The sequence below is a fragment of the Pyrus communis genome, chromosome 1, assembly GCF_041283825.1.
Source record: "Pyrus communis isolate YQ-2024b chromosome 1, ASM4128382v1, whole genome shotgun sequence".
NCBI classification, from domain to species: Eukaryota; Viridiplantae; Streptophyta; class Magnoliopsida; order Rosales; family Rosaceae; genus Pyrus; species Pyrus communis.
In genome coordinates this window covers 17,982,118-18,002,485 of record NC_142565.1, presented here as the reverse complement: position 1 = coordinate 18,002,485, position 20,368 = coordinate 17,982,118, and the positions used below count along the sequence as shown (strand labels likewise).

The following is a 20,368-nucleotide window of genomic DNA, read 5'->3' as shown; positions in this document are numbered from 1 at the left end:
CCTTGTGCTGCAAATCCTAGAGAAAAGGAGTGTCATGGCTTCCATAGGAGAAGGAGACCTTTGTGCCGCAAGAATCTGCATCCATTGGAGACTTTGGGAGTTCTTTCTTCCCTCATTTCATTTCCATGTTTATTTTAATTTTCTTTTCAATTGTTATGAACATGTGTAACTAAGTTTTTCTTAGTTAGAGGTGAATTCAAAGCCATAGACTTATGTTTTATATGACTGATTTTCTCCATATTTTGTTTCTTGAATTGTGAATGTGATTTACTTAATTGATTTATTGAGAACTTGTTCTTGTGTGTTGATTAAGGATGCGTACTTAGTTTTCATACATGAATTTGATGCTAGGATATAAGGGAATTTCACCTAATAATTATGAACTTATCTTCACAAGGAGTAAAAATCACTAGTCATGATTGTATTAAGTAAATTCTAGGCAAGAGTATCATGCAATTCATAGTTACGAAGGCCTAGTCAATGCTTAGGGTTTTCAAAAAAGCTTAATGATCTTTGATTTTATCTCTATTATGCAGTTCATGTAGGGAATTTGATAAGAATAATTTGATTGTCGATGCATATTCCATCCAATTCAATGAAACTAGGAAAATCTGAAAGTTAATTTGTGCTTTTCACAATTAATTTGGGGCATTGTCATTCATGGTTTAAAGGGATAAAATCTGGAAATCAATTTGTGTTACATATGTGCATGTGTGGAGAATGACCCTCTAACTAGCCTTTTTCCCATTCAATTCACCTAATTTAGTGCCTAATCTATTTAATTTACAATCTGTCCAATTTAATTAATTTCATCCAAATCAATTCCCCCTTTTATTAAGTATGTTATATTAGTTAGAAAAGTGTTTGAATCTGTCCAAATTAGTATTTTAAGTCTAAGTTAGTTAAATTTCGTCCAAATCACCATTTAGAGTCTAGTTTGAGTCTATTTGAGTGTTTTGTGCTGTTTTGAGTCTTTTTAATTTGTTTTGAATCATATAGGTCTAGTTAAGTGTTTTTAAGTTTAGTTTTGTGTTTTTAAGTCAGTTTAGAGTAGATTAGCATCCCTAGTTAATCCCCGGTTAGAACGATCCCTACTTGCATATATACTACAATTGTCACAAATAGGGTTTAATTTGTGTATTAAGATAATTTTCACATCACCTTAGTTAATCAACAAGTTCTCCAACATGACCACACAATCTGTACATGAGTTATGTCCCTACCTTCGTTGTTGGAACGAGAGGATCCTATAGATATCTGTGCGATCGAGACATTACCAGACGACTAGTGAAGATTAATCATGCAGTATCTTGATAATCCTAGTGGCAAACACGATCGCAAGACAAGGGTACATGCCACAAATTACATAATGTACCAAAATGAACTATACCGAAATGGTGAAGACGATTTGTTGTTATTATGCCTCGGCCTAGATGAGGTTGCCCATGCTATTGCAGAGGTACACAAAGTAATATGCGGGCTCATCAATCCAGACGCAAAACATGTTGGTTGCTTCACCGACATGGTTATTTTTGGCCGAGTATGTTAAAAGATTGCATTGAATAAGCGCAAGGTTGTGTGCAATGTCAAATTCATGGGCTTATACAGAAAGTCCCAGCCAAATTACTTCACTCAGTCACCAGGCCATGGCCGTTCAAAGGATGGGCCATAGATGTAGTCAGCAAGATTACGCTGCCTTTCGGATGGGCAAAGCATACATGGATACTTGTAGCGACCGACTACTTCACCAAGTGGGTCAAAGCAAAATCATACGCCGAGTTAACATCTAAACAAGTTTGCAATTTTGTGGAAGAAAACATCGTGACGAGATTCCGTGTACCAGAAACAATTATAACAGACAATGACACAATTTTTACACCCGATAGGTTTAAAGAATACATAGCAAGTTTGAAAATTCAGCTCGAACAATCCACACCATAGTACCCACAAGCAAACGGACAAGCCGAAGCAAGTAATAAAGTTATAATCGGTATCCTGAAGAAAATGATAAAGGAAAAACCTGGTATGTGGCATTTGAAGTTAAACGAGGCATTATGGGTATATCGAACTTCACTCCGATCAGCAATAGGGACGACCCTATATGAGTTAACTTATGAACACAACACGATGCTACCAGTCGAGCTAAGCATAAACTCGTTACGAGTTCTTGAACAAAGCAGTTTGTTCAGTGCCAAGTATAATCAGGTCATGAGGCAAGAGTTGGAGGATTTAGAGGAAGCTTGGCTCGATACCTATAACTTACAAGTGGTGTAGAAAAAGATTGCCGAACGAGCTTATAATTGACGAGTTAGGCAAAAGACGTTCGGTGAAGGTGAGTTAGTGTGGCAAATTGCGTTACCAGTAGGGATTAAGGATCCTAGATTCGAGAAATGGTCACCAAATTGGTAAAGCCATTCATCGTCCACAAAGTTCTCAACAAGGGGGCATACCACCTCAAGGGTCAAACTGGTTTAATTCATAAATTACCGGTCAATGGGAAAGTCTTAAAGAAATATTATCCGATCACTTAGGAAATGCAAGAATAAATGATCGATTTCATTAATTTTCAAAGGGCGTACATGTAAAATTACAAAAAGAAATCGACCGGCTTACAAGCCAGCACACAAAAATCTTAAGAAGTTGAAGGAAGAAAAGCTTCAAGAGCGGCTTTCAGTTCTAGCCACTTCACTTCGCCCATCGTGACCTCGGCCTATCGTGTTTTTTTGCCAGCCGCGTACTCTGCTAGTCGAGGTTTGTTCGACCCAAAATCCTTTTCAAGCTCAGAAGCAACGGCCGACCTTTGACGATGAAGTTCATCGATTTGACGGTCAAGGTCGGCCAGTCTCTCCTTTTTTTACCTTTATTGCCTCAAGCTCTGGTCAGATAGCTTCGTGAGCGACCACTACAGCCTTGAGGTCGTCCCCTATCCAAAGAGCCTTCTTGAAAACAGTAAAATATTGTTGAGTTCTTTCCAAGATAGTTGACAGATGAACAACACTCTCGTTGCTCAGTAGGCCATCGACCGGAAGGTCATTCAAGCACTCTCCCATAGAGTTGAGACCTTTACGTTGGAAGATTTATAAGGCCAAGAGAGACAGAAGTTCCTGCAACTTTGCAAGGGCGTTAGACTCAGTCATGGCTGCAGAAGGCCTAACCGTCCCTGAAGTGCTAGAGAGAAATACGTCAGGCTTGACTTCCCATAAAGGCTGCACAGAAAAGATTTGTTAGAGAAGAGAGAATTCAAAAGAACGGTAGAGAAATAAGTTGTGTTAGACTTGTTGAGAATAGACTTTGGCCATGTCTACTGATTCGTTGGTCTAACCCAGAGAGCTTAATGATCGAGCTATGTGTTTAAGGCAGCTTTTCAATTCATGCTGCCCATGAATGTTATCTATATTTGATGGCCACTAGGGTGCCAGGAAAAATAAATAACACCTTTCACCACATAGAATTTTTGGTCAAATGAGCGATTGGGCACCTGGCATTTAATGTTTTTCTTGGTTTATAGTTCTAAGGTAGGAAATTAATAAAAGAAAATGATGATGAGTCTTGCAAAGGTCAAAGTGACCTCCTAAGGAAAGATGTTGAGGTTTTGGTCCTGTTGATGAACTGGCGTCTCTGTCGTTACTTCTGGTTCAACAGAAGGTGTTGTTTCATGTCCCGGACCTACTTCGGCCACTTAGGGGTTGACTTGGTGAGCTACCTCGACCGTTGGTTGGAGATCACCTAGAAGGGATGCCATATTTTTACTTTTGTCCAGAGGCAATGGACTTGTAGTAAGTAGTTCAACCCGTCGAGGGCGCCTCGCCAGTGACGGTACTTCGCTTTCGTTCTCCTGGTCATAAAAGAGGATTATTCGGTAGTTAGGAGATCTAGTTAAAATGAAAAGAAAACATTATTAATGGAAATTGTCATACCTCTTCTTCTAGGACGATCACTGGATTCTTCTTTAGATTTGGGGAAGGGTTTCCCTTGGCTATGGTTACCACCTGCTCCAGAGTAGCAGCTACAGGGCCGACATCTACAAGGGCGACGGCCGGTTCATTCTTCGACCATTGGGGGGATGACTGGTTCAACTTCAATAACGACTTGCGTGGTGGGTCGAACCTCGATCGCCTGGCCCATGGTTGGGGTCGAAGGGTTTTGCGATCCCTTCGTCGAGACTTTAATAACAGGAGAAGGGAGAGGATAAGGGAAAGGGATTCTAGAAGTGGTTGCTCTTGTGGTCAGGCTTGAAATAACATGAATCTCTCACTATCCCTTATTTGTCTTCTTCTTGATACGTTTGAAGGGATGGGTAGCGTTACCAGTCATCTAGGCTTCCGGGTGAGGCCGTTTGCTTAGTGCGAGCGATGCAGCAGTGGCTACTATTGGCGTTGGAGTGGTGGTCTTTTAGGCCAAGAAAGCTGTGATAGTCGTTACCTTCTTTGAAAAAGCCATTTTCTTCTTGGCTGCGACCATGGAAACCACGTCGGCCCTTTTTATTGGGCGACCACCTGGAAAGGCTAAACTTAAGTCAGAATGAAGTTTGAATAAATGAACAAGGAAATAAAAGATATATACCTTGAGCCGTTTCTTTGGATTTTGGAGCAAGAGTCTTCTTTGGCCGAGAAATCCTTGATATAGGCATCCCACCAATAGGCGAAGGTGTTAGTACAATGGGATTTTGGAGTATTTGGCCGGAGGCGGAATTTGGTACATCGTTCTTGATATTTCTACTCGGCTTCCTCGCATTCCCTCTCCGAGGAGCCGGAGAGGCGTTCTCAGCTTAAGAGGAAGCGAAAGGTGAGGAGTGGGATAGGACAGCCTTGAAGATAGCCCAATTGACGGGCCATAAAGTGGGGATGGTAGACTTCTAAGCTAGCTCGTCGAGTACCACAACCAAAGGGAAGGTCACGAGCTAGGGTAAACGACCCCCAGGATTATTGAAAGTCAGCTTCTTTTGCCTTCTCCCATGTCATTGTGGGGAAGCTGATGGAAGATGGATATTTTTAGAGGCGACAAACTAGAAATTCGTCATCTGACAAATCTTCAAGGCCGAAGAAATATTTAAAGATGTCTTCGATCGAGTGAATAGGAATAGAGTGCAAGGGCAGCTGAAGACCCATCGCTTCAGAAGAGCTGAAGTTTAGGATCTCTGGCCTCAATGTGGAAAAGTAGACCTGCAACCAAAGTTGAAAGACCCAGAGTGGGCTTTTCTGGTAGGGATCGATTTTCCTAACAAAGGCCTCGACTAAGCACCGATTGAGGTTGGCGAGGATAGCAGAGCTGAGGGCCAGAACATGGCCAGTGGCATATTTTCGGCCAAACACTTGTTCAACTTGGTACAAAAGATGAATTTATTGTACCAATAAGACAAGAAGGCCTCGTGCTCTCCTTTCTTAAGACCCTTCTCCTTTGAGCCAGCAAAGTAGCTGATTAAGGTGTTGTAGCTGAAGAAATTTTTGTGCAGTTTATGCATATCTTCTTTTGACGCCTTCAAATCTTTCTTTGTTAAACCTTTGACAGCACGTTCATCAAAGACTGTTTTCAAATCTAGCTCGAATTGATACTGAGAAACAGTAGTATCAATTGGAAGACCAGAAGGAGAAGTGTTGAGTATGGTTGTGATATCCAGCACGGTTGGACCAATGGGGCCAAGAAGAAGAATCATAGTATTGGTGGTTGAACACCAGAAAGTCAGGTTGGCCATCAGGAGCTCTTGGTCCATGTTGATCTTAATGGTCGAAAGTTTGATAGCGTCGAAGATACTAAGGGTCTCCATTCATCACCGAAGTGTGGCTTCATATGGGTGACCCAAGCAGCCCAAGTCGCAGGGGTCGAGGGCCATGCCCTTTGGGGTTTGGTTAATTCCCACTTCGACCAATCATACCCTTGGAATAAGGGTTTTAGGAAGTAGACCTTCAGTAATTCGGTGATGGTTTTTGGAACGTCGTCCTTAAAGAGTGGTCCCAAAATCTGGTGGGAAGCACTTGAATCACCCTCAAATCGGAGGGTTTTGATAGCATTTCGATCGATGAAGTCTTGGTATTTGTTGCATTCCTCGGTGAGCTTGGTAATAAAGGTATTGGAGGCCATTGATGAAGGTTTGAAGTTTTGTTTTTCTAGGTTTTAAAGTTTAGGTTCTTTTTCTGGGTTAAGAGCATAATGGCAAGAATTGATGAAAGTTAAAAGTGCGAAAGTTCGAATAAATCTTGGCAAAGCATTTATAGGCAATTGGGGGAGAAGATCAATGATTTAGGTTTAAATGATGAAGGGCAAATCCAACTGAAGAATTTCATAATCATAACGAATCTCTTGAAAATCCAAGTGAAGATGCTGAAAAGCACGCGAATTGAGGTTGTACGATTGTGCGTAACAACAAAGTTTATGACTAAGAGACGTTTCAGTGTCTACACGCCTCAAACATTGGGGTACGCATTATTGAAGATGGACAGTCATGATGAGGAGCTGCCACGTGTCAAGAAAACTAACAAAGGTGAGAGGTCGTGCTTAATAAATGCGTTTGGGAATTCGAGGCTTGCAATGTTCTCTAGTTTTTCTAGAAGGAATATGCTAAGGGTTTATTCTTTGACAATGAATCACTTCTTGAAGGTCAAGGCTCGGCCAATAATTATAGGCCGAAGACCTCAAAAGCGAGGGGGCAATGTTTGGGTCGAAAATAATATTTTGGGTTCTCGGCCCAATAACATTCATTTAGAATCTTGTCATGGGCTGTCCAGTCAAGGTCAGTAGAATATTGTTGCTAGGAGGATTGGTTTAGATAAGGGTGAGGTAGTCGAACCCTAGTGCAACAAGGAGTCTTAAAGCTAAAGATGTTTAGAATTAAGGGATGAATCTGGTTCATTAAGGAGCTTGGTGCAAAGTCCTATAGGGGTTAGGATTGGTCATAACCTGATCGTTGGGTTCAGGAGTTCTAATCCAAGTACTTTTCTAGTTCAACCATTAGGGGGTTCACTGCAATAAATAAAGAAGGGAGTGCATCATTCAAAGCCCTTTCAAATCAACGCACAAATTGCCCTACGCAAAGCTTCTCAACAACCCTGAGATTTTTTCCTCTTCCCTTTTTTTCTCGCCAACATATCTTCAGTTTGGATAGACAACACTAGAGCTGTAGAATTAGCCTACTAAGGAGCACCTTCAGTTTGGATAAATAGCACTACTTCGAGGGCAACTGGTTATTTATCCAAGTCTCGGTCAACAAGGATTTCCAAGTCCTTGTTGGTAAAAGTCATCTCATCAGCCTTCTCGACGAAGTGAAGTGTTACCAGGTTACTAGGCTCGGCACATTGAAAGCCGAGTTTTATGATTGGATATTCACAAGTACATTTTAGAGTTCGACATTCTAATGGTTGAACCATATTTACAATCAAGATATTTATCTTTTTTGAGTATTTGTGTCCGTACAGTCTAGTACCAGTTCGGCGTACTTATATTCTCACGAATATAATTACTGAGATTAAACCCAGCGCCGACAATTTGTGAACTTCGAAGGAACTAGCAACCTTGTCTTTAGGCTTTAGAACTCGAAGGTTGAGACATGTTCCTTCGTCAACCTTAGTCATGAGATCAAGAAGTCAGCAGCTCGTCCAATGCCACATCAACATATTTTACTCCCTGGTCGAACTCGGCCGACGAGTTGGCACGCCCCGTACACAACCGAATGACATAGTTAGCTTATTAATTACTTGGCATGTGAACCATATAAGCTAGGTATTTTTTAGGGTCAACAGGTTCCAACGGTCAATTAGTAAGCAATAAATATTTACTCAAGCAGTGGGAAAGAGAATAAAGTATAGAATAATTGTGTTGCTAAAGATGATCTCTAGATGGGTGTATTTATACTGATCATGAGAGAAACCTTTTAGGATATGAAATTCGTATTAAACCGGGAGAATCCTAAAGAATATCTAGAGATAGATATTGCTTCCTTTTAGGAGTGTGATTACTTGTGGTGCACGTCAATCCTTAAATTGTAGGAATCTCCAAAAATATAAGAAACTTATCTAATCTCCAATTAGGTCAAGTTTTCATGTCTTATAGAACAAGAGTGGTCAATCTCAAGGAAGTCGGCGGACTTCGCCTGGTTTCTATAGTGCATGATGATGATAGCATAGTTGGCATGTTTGTGCAACTTAATCCGACGGAGCTATTGAGTGCATGACCGAACTTATGAGGCATACGTATTTTGATCCCTCTTACTCCAACCCTAGACAATCATGGTACCACAATTACCTCTAACTATGTATCTGAAGGGGTTGTTTTGTTTTAGGATAGATAATTAGCCAAAGACCATGCCTTTCAGAGTCAATCGGAATACATGTCGTTTGATCTTCTTCTGCTATGTGGTGAACTTGCCTTATAACCGTTGCAAAATAAATGAGACGTTCCAGATTTAGGCTGTGATATTGAGCGTTGTGCCATTAGACACTAATGATTAAAAAAAAAATGTTTATCGTGCACACGAGGTACATGGGATTGCTATTCACCATCTCCAAATAACTTTATCTGTCAAACACACGGATCTTGAGGCAAAAACGCTTCGAATCCAAGGTGAGTTGATTTCAAAAAATCCTCTTTAAATAACAAAAGCTCTCCTACACATTCTTCAGCTCTTCTTAGTGTTTTCCATGCTTCAACATCGATTTTAACACTCACTTTAAGCCTTCAATGGTCAGGATATGCAACCAAAAAACTTACAACACTCTTATCCATTGCTATCAGGAATTGTTGGAGGGAGTATTTTTGCTCACCACCATTTAGTGTGGTGTATACTCACCACTTTATTTATCACCATTAGATAAGTTTGAATTTCGAGATTCGTGTAATGGATATGAACAAATCTCAAAATTCAAACTCATCTAACGGTGATAAATAGGGTGGTGAGCATACACCACAATAAATAATGGTAAGCAAAAATGCACTTAATTGTTGAATGCGATATGATATCCGCACACCCCATTTTACTTCTCACACAACTTTTTAATTTTTGGCGTTTGGATCGAATGAATTGAAGAAGATCAATGGACAGAAATTATCAAGAAGTGTGTGAGAAGTAAAATGGGGTGTGTGGATAGCACACCCCTTGTTGAATAGGATATGGGTGAGCTACAACTTCTTGAAAATGAACTTCCTTCCCTTGTCAGGTTTCTCCTTCTTAGCTTTCGCGCTCTATTTCCCAACTATAAGTGACATCATCCTCGTAGTCTACGCATACAGGTTCAATTTGAGCAATGTGTCAAGATTTTTAAATGGTTCTTCTTCATTGAAGCCTTTTTTGGCATCCATCTAAGGCAAATTATGAGTGCTCAAACGACAAGCATCTTCGTTGGAAAAGAATTTGACTGCTTTCTTTATGCACTTAAAGAAATTTTGCGCCAGGGGTAAGGGCTTCTCTCTCCCGAAATTGTACGCGTTTTGTACCATTCATGAGACTTCTATTATTTTACGTAATAATTAAACATGTTCCCACACACTTTTGCTAAATGTTATCTACTCAAATAGTTGATCTTATTAGAGTAAAATACTTAGAACTTTTCATTCTTCACTTCATTATCGCAGAATAAGATTTAAGACAATCTTTCCAAAGTAAACGAACTCGGAGTTAAATACCGGAGTTAAACACGAATAAGCATTTAGGCCTGAGTTCTGTTTTCCCTTGACAACATTGAAGTAAAAAATGTCACCTCCCAAACTCATCGTTCATAAAGATTTTCACCATGATAGTCGGAATACCACCCTATTCCGACTCAAGGTCTAAGACCTAGGGAAAAGACTTATGATGCATTGATTAGATTAAGGATGAGAAAGTGATTAACTTTGTCAAAAATTACTTCCAGATCTCAATGTCAATCTGACATGTTTCGATTGCCTTGTTGGCTAAGTAGTAATTGCTAACACTTATAGAAGATTAATCTAAGTGTTTGAGACAAATTTTTTCTTCGGGCATGACTTTGTATTCATTTGTCTGTTCACCATGCTTCATTCTAGGTTGTGGATTTTAATGATCGTAATGTGTCACCACGAAAGGGCTTCTTTCCTTGTCCGAATTGTGTGTTCGTTGTATTGAACCTTAAACAAAAGTTTCATAAGGAACTTGGTTGCTTGCACGTGAGTTGAAAACACCTTTAGAATCCTTTTTTAGACCGTATATGCATTGTACCTGAGTCATTCCGATCATATTATTCATAGCTAACTTATCTAAAGAATTTTCGTGTATCAAAGCTCATTTGGAATAAAATTCCACCATGATGATTTCTAAGTTTGATACCTCCTTGGGACATGTTTTAGGCACGAGATCGTCGCAGAACGTACTTGACTTAGTACGCTGGTCCATAATAGAAGTAATTGTACTCAGGGGCGAACTTCAGAATCACCACTCGGCTAATTTTTGGTTTGCCCCTTCGATTATTCCCTTGAAGGCCTAAGCCCAAGTTTGAATGTTATAACCTACAACCCTTAGGTTGAATAAACTTTCTGAAAGCCGGATGGCGCACTAGAAGCTTTCGAACAATAGGGCCATGTCCAAATGTTCGTAGTTCGCCTTACGTAATTGCTTTTTAGTACGGCTAGAGTCTCTGAAGCTACTAACCAGATCGCAATATGGACTATAAGAGACTACTCTAACTCTAATACCTTGAATTTTTAGACTTGTACTTTTGCAAAGTTTCAAAGCTGTGCGATATTTGGGATATCGGGAGATTCCTTGTACTGCAAAAAAGAAAAAGAAAATAACGAACAAACAAAAGTCAAGCGACAATCAAACTAAACTCTTATTATAAAACATGGGGTTTGATGGGGGGTTGTGATTGCATTTAGATCGGACTGCCTACATACCTCTGGGTTTGGAGAATCAAATCACTGATGTAGTTCTAAGAAAGATGATACAATGTGTTTTACATCAGCGTTCATCTTTGACGAATTATCCCAAAGATATTATTTGATTAATAATATTTTTGAATTATTTCTTAGAATCGTTAATTGAATTTGATTGTGACTCTTTACTTGATTGAGTTGGTCTTCAATAAGAAAAACTTAAATATAATGATTAGTTATTAATCTTATCTTTAATGCCCTTATCTTGTATCCTTGCCCTGATAATGGAGCATTGAGAAGTCATAGTTAACAATTCAGGTCCCAATAAAACCGACGCATCTACAGGTCCACTTGCAGGTGCAAAAGCAGCGGAGCCACCAACAAAGCGAAAGTGAAACTTCTTGAAAGTTGTATTGCACTTGAAACAAATTTGGGTCTTGTCAATTTAATAAACACATTCTCATCTCTTGCAAGTTAAAGACCACACGTCAAACTGCATAATTTTTCGATTATTTTTTACTCGACAGGGTGGTGGGGGCATGGGGCTCTGTTCCAAGTCAAGATCTCACATAACAAGTTGATAATGTTGAACAAAGCACCAATTAATTGTTTGATTTGTTAGTTTCTAGGGGTGGTAGGGTTTTCAACGAAGCATAAAATAGAGAAGCACGTTTTCCCAGCTGGAAGCGAAAATTATAATCTTCTGGACCGTGAGCACGTGTGGTGCACCATTGCACATTGTCGACGAAAAAGAGACAAATTTTAATTGTTTTATGTATTAAAATTGGTTTTTGGAAAAGGAAAGGAAGAAAACGTTGAATCAAATTCCACGTGTCGAGTCTGTCGACACTTAGTTAAGGGCAATGGTCCACACACGGATGTGAATGGTGAAAGGAAGAGCTTCTGTTCTGCACAAACAGTCTTCAAATTCAAGTGAAATTAAATGGTCCAGAACCACAGATCATGCAATGAAGGATCCTTTTTGGCATTCTATGTTTTTAGATCTGACCATTTCCATTGGTACGTTCATTTTTATTCAATGTTACGTACCGAACGCAGCAAGTGGTACTAACAATAAATGGTTAATGTTGAAATTATAAAATTTAATAGTTGGAGAAATCAAAATTAGCTGCTAAACGTTATTAACATTGAGTGCTATGAAGCATTAAAGTCACACTCTAATATGTGCCACATGTTTAAGTTTGATTGTTTTTTCTTCTTCCTCATTTTAGACTTAAATTACCAATCTACTCTCTAAAATACTAGTCTACTCTTGAAAGCGTACCTCATGCATATCACATTACTTAAATTGAAGAAAAATTGAATATAATAGTTTTGAATTTTTTTAATTTTTTTTATTTTTAACAAACGATATATCTACATTAAAAAAGAGGGGATGGACTTAGTCTCACACTGAACTAGCAATAGCGTGGTTCAAATTTGCCTTTAGTGAGAATCGAACTTAAAACCTCTCACTTACAAGTGAAAAAAAAAAAAAAAACCACTAGACTATAACACTAAGTAACGATAGATTTGAATCGTAAAGTGGGTAAATTGACAAGTGTTAAGCAGTTTAAGGACTATTATAAAACTTAATTTTGACACGAGCTCGATTAATAATAAAGATAGTACTATCCACATAATTTTCACTTCTTAATTCTCAATGTACGGCCAAATGAATTAGGGACAATTGTTTGTGGCCTAAAATTATAGGCATGGATTTGGAGGAGGATTCTCTCCTATCTAAATTTATTCACAAAAAGTCCTGGGAAGCGAATTTAAGCAAAAGCAGCATGACAACTGAACGAATTAACAACTGAAGCTGTTTATGTACACATTTATAACAAGAAGTTAAAACAACGAGCACTCTTATCTCTCTCTCTCTCTCTCTCTCTCTCTCTCTCTATTGTATAAATAACAACATTGCAATTACATACATACATTAAATGGCAGAGAAAAGGCAGCAGCTCCATCCAATTCCAATGCACTTTCAACTTGTAAACAAGAGGGAAACAAAATTGGGATTTCTCTTGAAAAATCGGCTTTTTTCCTTTTCCGGCCTACTGCTTGCTTTCTGGGACTTCTTTTATGCTCATCTCTACCATTTCAACTACGCCAAAACCTCCGTCCTCGGTGGCTATGGTTGATTGGGAGTCCATCCCAGACCCTGCTTGAATTTCCTTGAACATTGCCATCACTTCGATCATTGTTGGACGCCGCCATGGCCTATCGTCCAAACAAGCACAAGCTACCTTCAAGTGCTGTAAAAGCTCAATTTCAAGGCTCACGTCCTCTTTCATGAGCTCCGGATCAAAAACATCACTTATTTTCAATTTAGCGTGTTGTTTTACCCAACCCACGAGATTATTGTCGCCAAAATCTGCTGAATCTGTAGGACGCTTTCCTGTTAGCAGCTCAAGCAATACTACTCCATAACTATAAACATCGCCTTTCGTGGAGCATCTAAAGCTCTGGTAGTATTCAGGAGGGACATAACCAGGGGTGCCTGCAAGAGTGCTCACACTCAAATGGGTGTCCATTGTACTCATAAGCCTTGCCATTCCAAAATCGGAGACTCTGGCTTCCAAATTTTCATCAACCAGCACGTTGCTCGATTTCATATCCCTGTGAATGATGTGTGGGACACAATTGTGGTGAAGAAAGGCCAGTCCCCTCGCGGAGCCAATGGCAATCTTCCTCCTTGCAGCCCAGTTTAACTTGATGCCAGCTTTCTTCGGTTCATGTAAAACATCATCTAAGCTTCCATATTTCATGTACTCATAAACCAAAAGCCGTTCTTCTCCTACTTTGCAGTATCCAAGGAGGGGTACAAGGTTCCCGTGCTTGATCTTCCCTATTGTTTCCATTTCGGCAGTGAATTCACGATCACCCTGTCCGCTGATATGTATTAGTTTCTTTATGGCTACAGTGCTGCCATCTTTCAACTGGGCCTTGTATACATCACCAAAACCACCCGAGCCAATAAGGCTGTCATCGTGGAAACCATTGGTGGCCTTGAGAAGATCTGCAAACGTGAGCTTTTGAAGGGGCTTCTCAAATGTCGAAAGGTTGATGCTTAATGCTTCCCGGGCACCAGTTAGCTTCCAGCCATTGGCAGTTCCTGATTGGTTACAACTGTCAATATAAACATCAAGGGCTGTTTCCTTCTTTTTTCGCCTTTTCTTGGTTTCAATGGCAACAATAAGCAAACCAAAGATGCAGAAAAGTGCGATGAGTAACCCCGTTGCCACACTGCCTGCCAGGGATGCTTGTCGTCGATGGGACTTTTGATGTGTATTTGCAATTGGCCCCAAAGCCCCCCCACACGAAGCCAATGGATAGCCACAGAGGCCAGAATTGTTGGCGAATCTGTTGGCAGGGAACGTCTCAAACTGACCCGACTCTGGAATCATTCCAGACAAAAGGTTGTTTGAAAGATCAATCTCCGTTAGCAAGGTAAGGCCACTCAGAGCCGGTGGAATAGTCCCCGCGAGGCTATTGCTAGAGAGATCAAGAATGTTAAGGCTGGTCATTTTTCCAAGCTCTTGAGGGATTGACCCAGATATATTGTTATCGCCCAAATTCAAAATATAGAGATAGTACATGCTCCCAATCTCTTTGGGAATGCTACCGGACAAGGAGTTATGCGAAAGGTCAAGGAAAATCATAGAACCGTTATGGTTAAACGTTGGTTGGAGAATACCTCTGTATACTCTTGTGAAGTTGCAGGGATTTCTTGTCGAAATCCTGTTCAGCCGCTCAGTTCTGATCCCCGCAAACTCGAGCAAATTTCCTGCTCCATGGCACTCCTTGCTACCATCATTCTTGATATAAACATACGTTTTGGAAGCAACAAAATTCACTGCAATGTTTCCGGATTGCTTGAAAAGCGCAGGAGGGATTGTGCCATTCAACATGTTGGTATTGAGATCCAACCATATCAAGCTCTTACAGTCACCGAGCTCTGGGGGAATACTACCAGAGAATGAGTTGTTACTGAGCTTGAGTATTGCTAGATTTGGAAGCTTCCCAATCCACCCGGGAACCTCACCACTCAACTTGTTGTTTGCCAATGAAATCCAATTCAAATTGGTGCAGTTGCTTAGACCGATGGGAATCGACCCTGTAAGCTCGTTGAAGTCCAGAATGAGATTCTCAAGCGACCCAAGGTACATCAGCTCCTGTGGGATTTCCCCACTCAGCTGGTTCAACCAAATGATCAAATCGCGAAGCTTGGACAATGACCCCAAGCTCGAAGGGATGTTGCCCTTGAGGTAATTAAAGCTCAAATCAAGAGAAACAAGCTGAGAACAGTTACTCAGAGACGGAGGAATCGTGCCGGTAAACAGATTGTTCTGAAGGTACAGCTCCTTCCATCTGTTGCCAGGATCCCCGCACAGCCCAGCTGGGATTGACCCAGAAAAGTTGTTGGAGCTGAGATCCAAACTCTCCAATGTGGCGACCTTAGACAGAGAATCGGGCAGAGTACCATAGAAATTGTTGAAAGAAAGCGAGACAGCCTTTAAGTTGGCGAGCTTCATCAAAATCTCAACGGGCAACTCACTGGAAAAGTTATTGCCGGATATGTCCAGCGACTCCAACAAAGAACAAGAGCTCAATGCATCAGGAACCGACCCCGAAAGGCTATTTGCCGACAGATCGAGCTCCACAAGCTCTGCACACGAATCCATTAAGCTCATAGGAATTATACCTTGAAACCCATTCCCTCCAAGGGACAGGAACTTCAAACTGTTGGTGGGCATGACTGGAATCGTACCGTTGAAGTGGTTCATAGAGAGGTTCAAGAAAGTGAGCTGCTTGCAGGAGGAGATAGCGCGGCCAACGTCGCCAGAAAACTTGTTGCCAGAGATGTCAAGGTGGTCCAAAGCCGAGCAATCGCCGAAAGAAGGAAGAGAAATGGAGAAGTTGTTGGAGGACAAGTCCAAGTGCTCCAGCTTGCTGCAGGTGGAGACAACGCTCATCTCGCCGGAGATTTTGTTCCCTTTTAAAACCAACCTCTGCAAGTTACCGCAACCGTCGGATAAGATCCAAGGGACGACGTTGGGGCCTGTAATCTTGTTGTAAGAAAGATCGAGAACCTGGATGGTGCGTAGGGGGAAGGCAGATGAGGAGGGTATGGTGGAGAAATCGAGAGAGTTTGAGGAGAGGTTGAGGAATGTCAAGGCGGAGCAAGCGGCGGCGAAGTTGGGGACGTCGGAAAGAGGGCCGGAGAGGGAGTTGTGAGCCAGATCTAAGGAGGTGAGGAGAGGGCTGCACTTGGATCCGGGAGGGAAGTGGAGGGAGATGGAGCCGGAGAGAGAAACAGATTTGAGAGAGAGAGATTCAAGGGAGTCAAGGGCCATGAGGAAGTTGGAAACAACGGTCAGATTTGTGGCGAGAGAGACGGAGGAGAGGTCTATGGAGGAAATCCTTGTTCCATTGCAGAAAATACCAGAAAAGGAACATGGGTTTTGGTTGGGGAGCCAGTTGGGGAGGAGGGTCGGGATTGGAAGGGAGGATTTGAAGCTGAGGAGTTGCTGGGCGTCTGTGTAAGAAGAGGAGGATGTGGGTGGCGGAGTTGCAGAGGTGGGTGGCGGAGGAAGGAGGAGGAGGACGACGAAGAAGGGGAAGGGGAAGTGAGAAATGGACTTGTGGGGTTTCATAGTTTGAGTTTTGGGGTGATCGTAAAAGAAGGGGTATGGTTTTAGGTTCTGAGTTCTGCCATAAGAGAGCTCAGAAGCTACAGCTGCTGGTTTAGAGAGAGAGAGAGAGAGTTAAAAGTCGGAGTGGGGAATGTAAGAAGGGGTATTTATCAAGTGGATGGAGTGGACACACAGCCACAGGGGTTGCTCACATGCCATGTGACTCTCTCTCTCCCCTCCCCCCTCTCTCTCTTCTTTCTCTCTCCTTCTCTGGCTCAGAAGAGGAAAGGTATTCTGGCTGGCTGCTTGTCTGAATTTACAGTTTCTCTCTCTACAAAATCACTTTTAAATCCTAACTACTGCTTTCGTAATCAATCATTCTTTTAAGGGTAACTCTCGGTTCATTTATTTATTTCTTCTGAAAATTTTGTTTCTTTGTTTTCTGTAGAGGGAGAGAGGGAGAGAGAGAGAGAGAGGGAAGAGGTTTTGTTTCCTTGAACGCAGGTGAGTTTAGTGAGGGTGTTTAGGAGATCAAGAATGGATTAAGAAATGTTAATTGACAAAAAGATAATCCTGATCTCTCCTAAAATAATTAAGTACAATTATGGGACTATTATCACACTCTCCTCGTCTCTTTCGAGCTTTATGGCTTTCTGCGTACGTGAGGAATTCAGATGAGAGTCACTGTCAATTATCAAGATTCCATCCCTTTATTTATTGGGTGTTTTTGATAAAGAATATGTTTTTATCTCTACTAATTAATGAAATGTTTTTTGTCAACCAAAAGATAATGAAAAGACAACTTAATCTTCTATCACACAAAAAAAATGATGGACAATAATATAATTTCATAGATCCAAATTTTACTATTTTTTATTGAAGCCTCACTTAGAGATGATGTTAAAAAATCTATAATATTAAAAATTAAAATTAAAAAAAATAAAAATAGAAAACTAAAAACAAAAATCTCCCACTCCCCCCCTCCACGTTCTCTCTGTCTCTCCCTTTCTCCTTCTTATTTCCTAAAAAATGTGTTCATACACATAAAGTGTGTAGGCAAATGCTAGTATATTTTTAAGAAAATTTTGATTCAGGTTAACTAAAATCTTGTACTTAAATTTATTAATTAGGAAACATAAGAACAAAAATTAGTAAAACCTACCTAAAAATCATGTAAAGATTATACCAAGTAAAATTTTTATTTTTATTTTCAAATTTGAGTTGTGCTCATCAGATTTTTTTTTTCTTTTTTCAAAATAAAATTTTTTATTTTAAATTATTGGTACCCCTTTTGATTTTAATAAACGATATGGACTAAAATAATGTGATTCAAATTCACCTTTGACGAGAACTTGAACCTAAGACATCTCATTTATAAATTTTTATTTTCAAATATTGGTGCGTTTTAGATTAAAATAAGGATACATTTTATTAAATATTGTATATAAATAAAAAAAAGTGAATAGATTTTACAATTTTTTTTAATTTTGAGGAGAATTTATTTATAAACAAGAAACATACAATATGTCAAGGGGAACATAAAATCAAACATGACATTAATGAATTCATAAAAACAAGTCAAAACCTCTTTTAGCAAAACCTTTTTCAGATTCCCGTATCTTGCAGAACACGCATGGTCAAGCTCAACGAAGTCATTCGAACTTCGCCCACTGCTCTAGAACATAATGATGCTGCTCTGTTAATTCAACTCCACTCGGAGTTGTTGAGTCCATGATGGGGCTTTTGATGGTTTTGTATTCCAATCCGCCTAACCATGGCCTTGGAAAATCATGGTCTTTCAATTTTCCCTAACTATATATCTTAAAGGATCTTGTTCCCCTTGAGGACAAATAGTTATCCAAAAATCATGTCTTTTGGAGTAAGTTGGAATACATACCGTTTATTCTTCTATCTTCACGTGCTGAAATTGTTTTGTAAAGTAAACGACATGTTTTGAATTTAGACGTGTTGTCTCAAGACCCGTGTCATAAAGGTCACAATGATGAAAAAAGTTGCGTGTGCACATTTTGCAAAGGGCAGCCATTTGTATCTTCAAGTGGCTTCGTTCTTCAAACACACAAATCTCTAGGAGAAACTCTTCAAATTCAAAGGTGATATCTTTTGGTACCTTACCTTTAAATATCTCCATTACAATTGTGATTTTTCAAACCAACTTCACTTCTAGACTTCAACTTACTTCACTTCTAGACTTCAACTTACGCCATGAAACAATCTTCTTCTGTATCATGACCTAGTTTCTAAACCCAATTTTTTTTTTTTTGCTTTCGATGATTAGAATTACCAACCAAGAAACATACTTTAACCATATTTGTCTCTGTAAAGCAAAATTAGCCAAGACAAAGATAAACCATAATCTTATAATAGCCTCCCTTGCTTCTTATAGCATGTTCCATAACATTCATCCCTCACCCTCCCAACACCACATCCTCCTCTTAGTATTTGCATATGGTTTCAACTTTAAGAGGAAGTTGAGATTCTTGAGTGGTTTCTTTTCAATTAGAGCCCTCTTCACCTCTTCTCATGATAGTTTTTGGCGACGATTGACCTCATCAAAGTTGGTGATCCTTGTCAAATCTACTTGTGAGGGCTTGTCTCCAAAAATAGTTGTACCTTTTTTGTCCTATTCGTTGGACTTTGATAATAAACATGTATTTGTACGAAACTTTTTATCCCTTGATTTCCTTGTTCATGGAATAAATTTAATCCGATAAATATTTCCAAAGTAAATGAACTTTTAGAGAAATAAGTAACGGAGCAAAACACAAGTAAGCTTATAGGCCCAGGACAGAGCTCGAAGTCCCCTCGGTGATGTTGATTAGAAAAAATGTGACCTCCTAAAATTAGTATCATAAAGATTTACGTTGCAATAATCGTAGTACCATCTTATTTCAATATTAGGTCTAAACCTATAGAAAACCTTTTTCTCCGTACTAGCTAATGAACGTCACCGAGTTGAAATATTTACTTGCAATAAAGGGTGAGAAACTCTTGAATTGTACTTGCAACAAGTTGAAATATTTTCATCTTCCTCCCTTGCCTCACTTCAAAATCACGAGTTTTGATACTTACAACATGATGCCAAGAAAGGATTTCCTTCTTAGTTCAAATTGCTTATTTTTCTTCAGTGAATCTTAAACAAAGGTTATTTAGAGACTTGGTGGCCTGCATGTGAGTCGAAAACACCTTAACAATCTATCAGACCTTATGTGTCGACCCTGAGTGTTTCCGATCCGACTACCTTAGCTGACTTGGCTAAAGAATTTTTTCGCGTATTAGAGCTTTTTTGGAATAAAATTCCTCTTAGGGATTGCCTAGCATGGATGCCCTCTTCGGACCTACTTAACACATGATGTCATAGGACATACTTGACTTAGTATGTTGGTCCAGGATAGAAGTAGTCGTACTCATGGTTGGAGTTCAGAGTTGGATGAATTTTGGATCACCCTTTCAACTATTGCCTCGAACGGCTTAGAGCCCAGGTTTGAATGTTATAACCCACAACCTTTCTAGTTTTATAATCTTTTCGGAGGCCGAACGATGCCCTAGACTTATGGATTAGGGGGCTATGTCCCCGTGTCCATAGCTCACCAATCGTAGCCGTACTTATTACAGCTTGAGCCTCTTAAGCTACTAACCGAGCAATATAGAATGGGCTAAAAAGGGCTCCTATGACATTATTACTTTGAATTTTTAAACTTGCGATTACACAAGCTTCAAAGTTGTTCGCTGCTCAAGTGATTAAGGTATTTCCTGAATCATCGAAAAAAGAAAGAAGAGATAAACATTGATCACGAGATACACAAACTTCAGACGTGCTTTATTAATATCAGAAATAAGGTTACTGACAAGATGGTGTAATTGAATCCAAGATGGATTGCCTACATATCTCA

The 20,368-nt window shown here is 39.9% G+C and overlaps 1 protein-coding gene across 1 annotated transcript; it reads right to left on the bottom strand.

Moving 5' to 3' along the window:
* Positions 1-12,592: 12,592 nt before the first annotated feature.
* On the bottom strand, positions 12,593-16,991 carry LOC137720109 (protein BRASSINOSTEROID INSENSITIVE 1-like). The gene has a single exon (XM_068459122.2). It carries the CDS (start codon positions 16,476-16,478, stop codon positions 12,876-12,878), a length of 3,603 nt encoding a protein of 1,200 aa, XP_068315223.2. The 5' UTR covers positions 16,479-16,991; the 3' UTR covers positions 12,593-12,875.
* Positions 16,992-20,368: the final 3,377 nt, after the last annotated feature.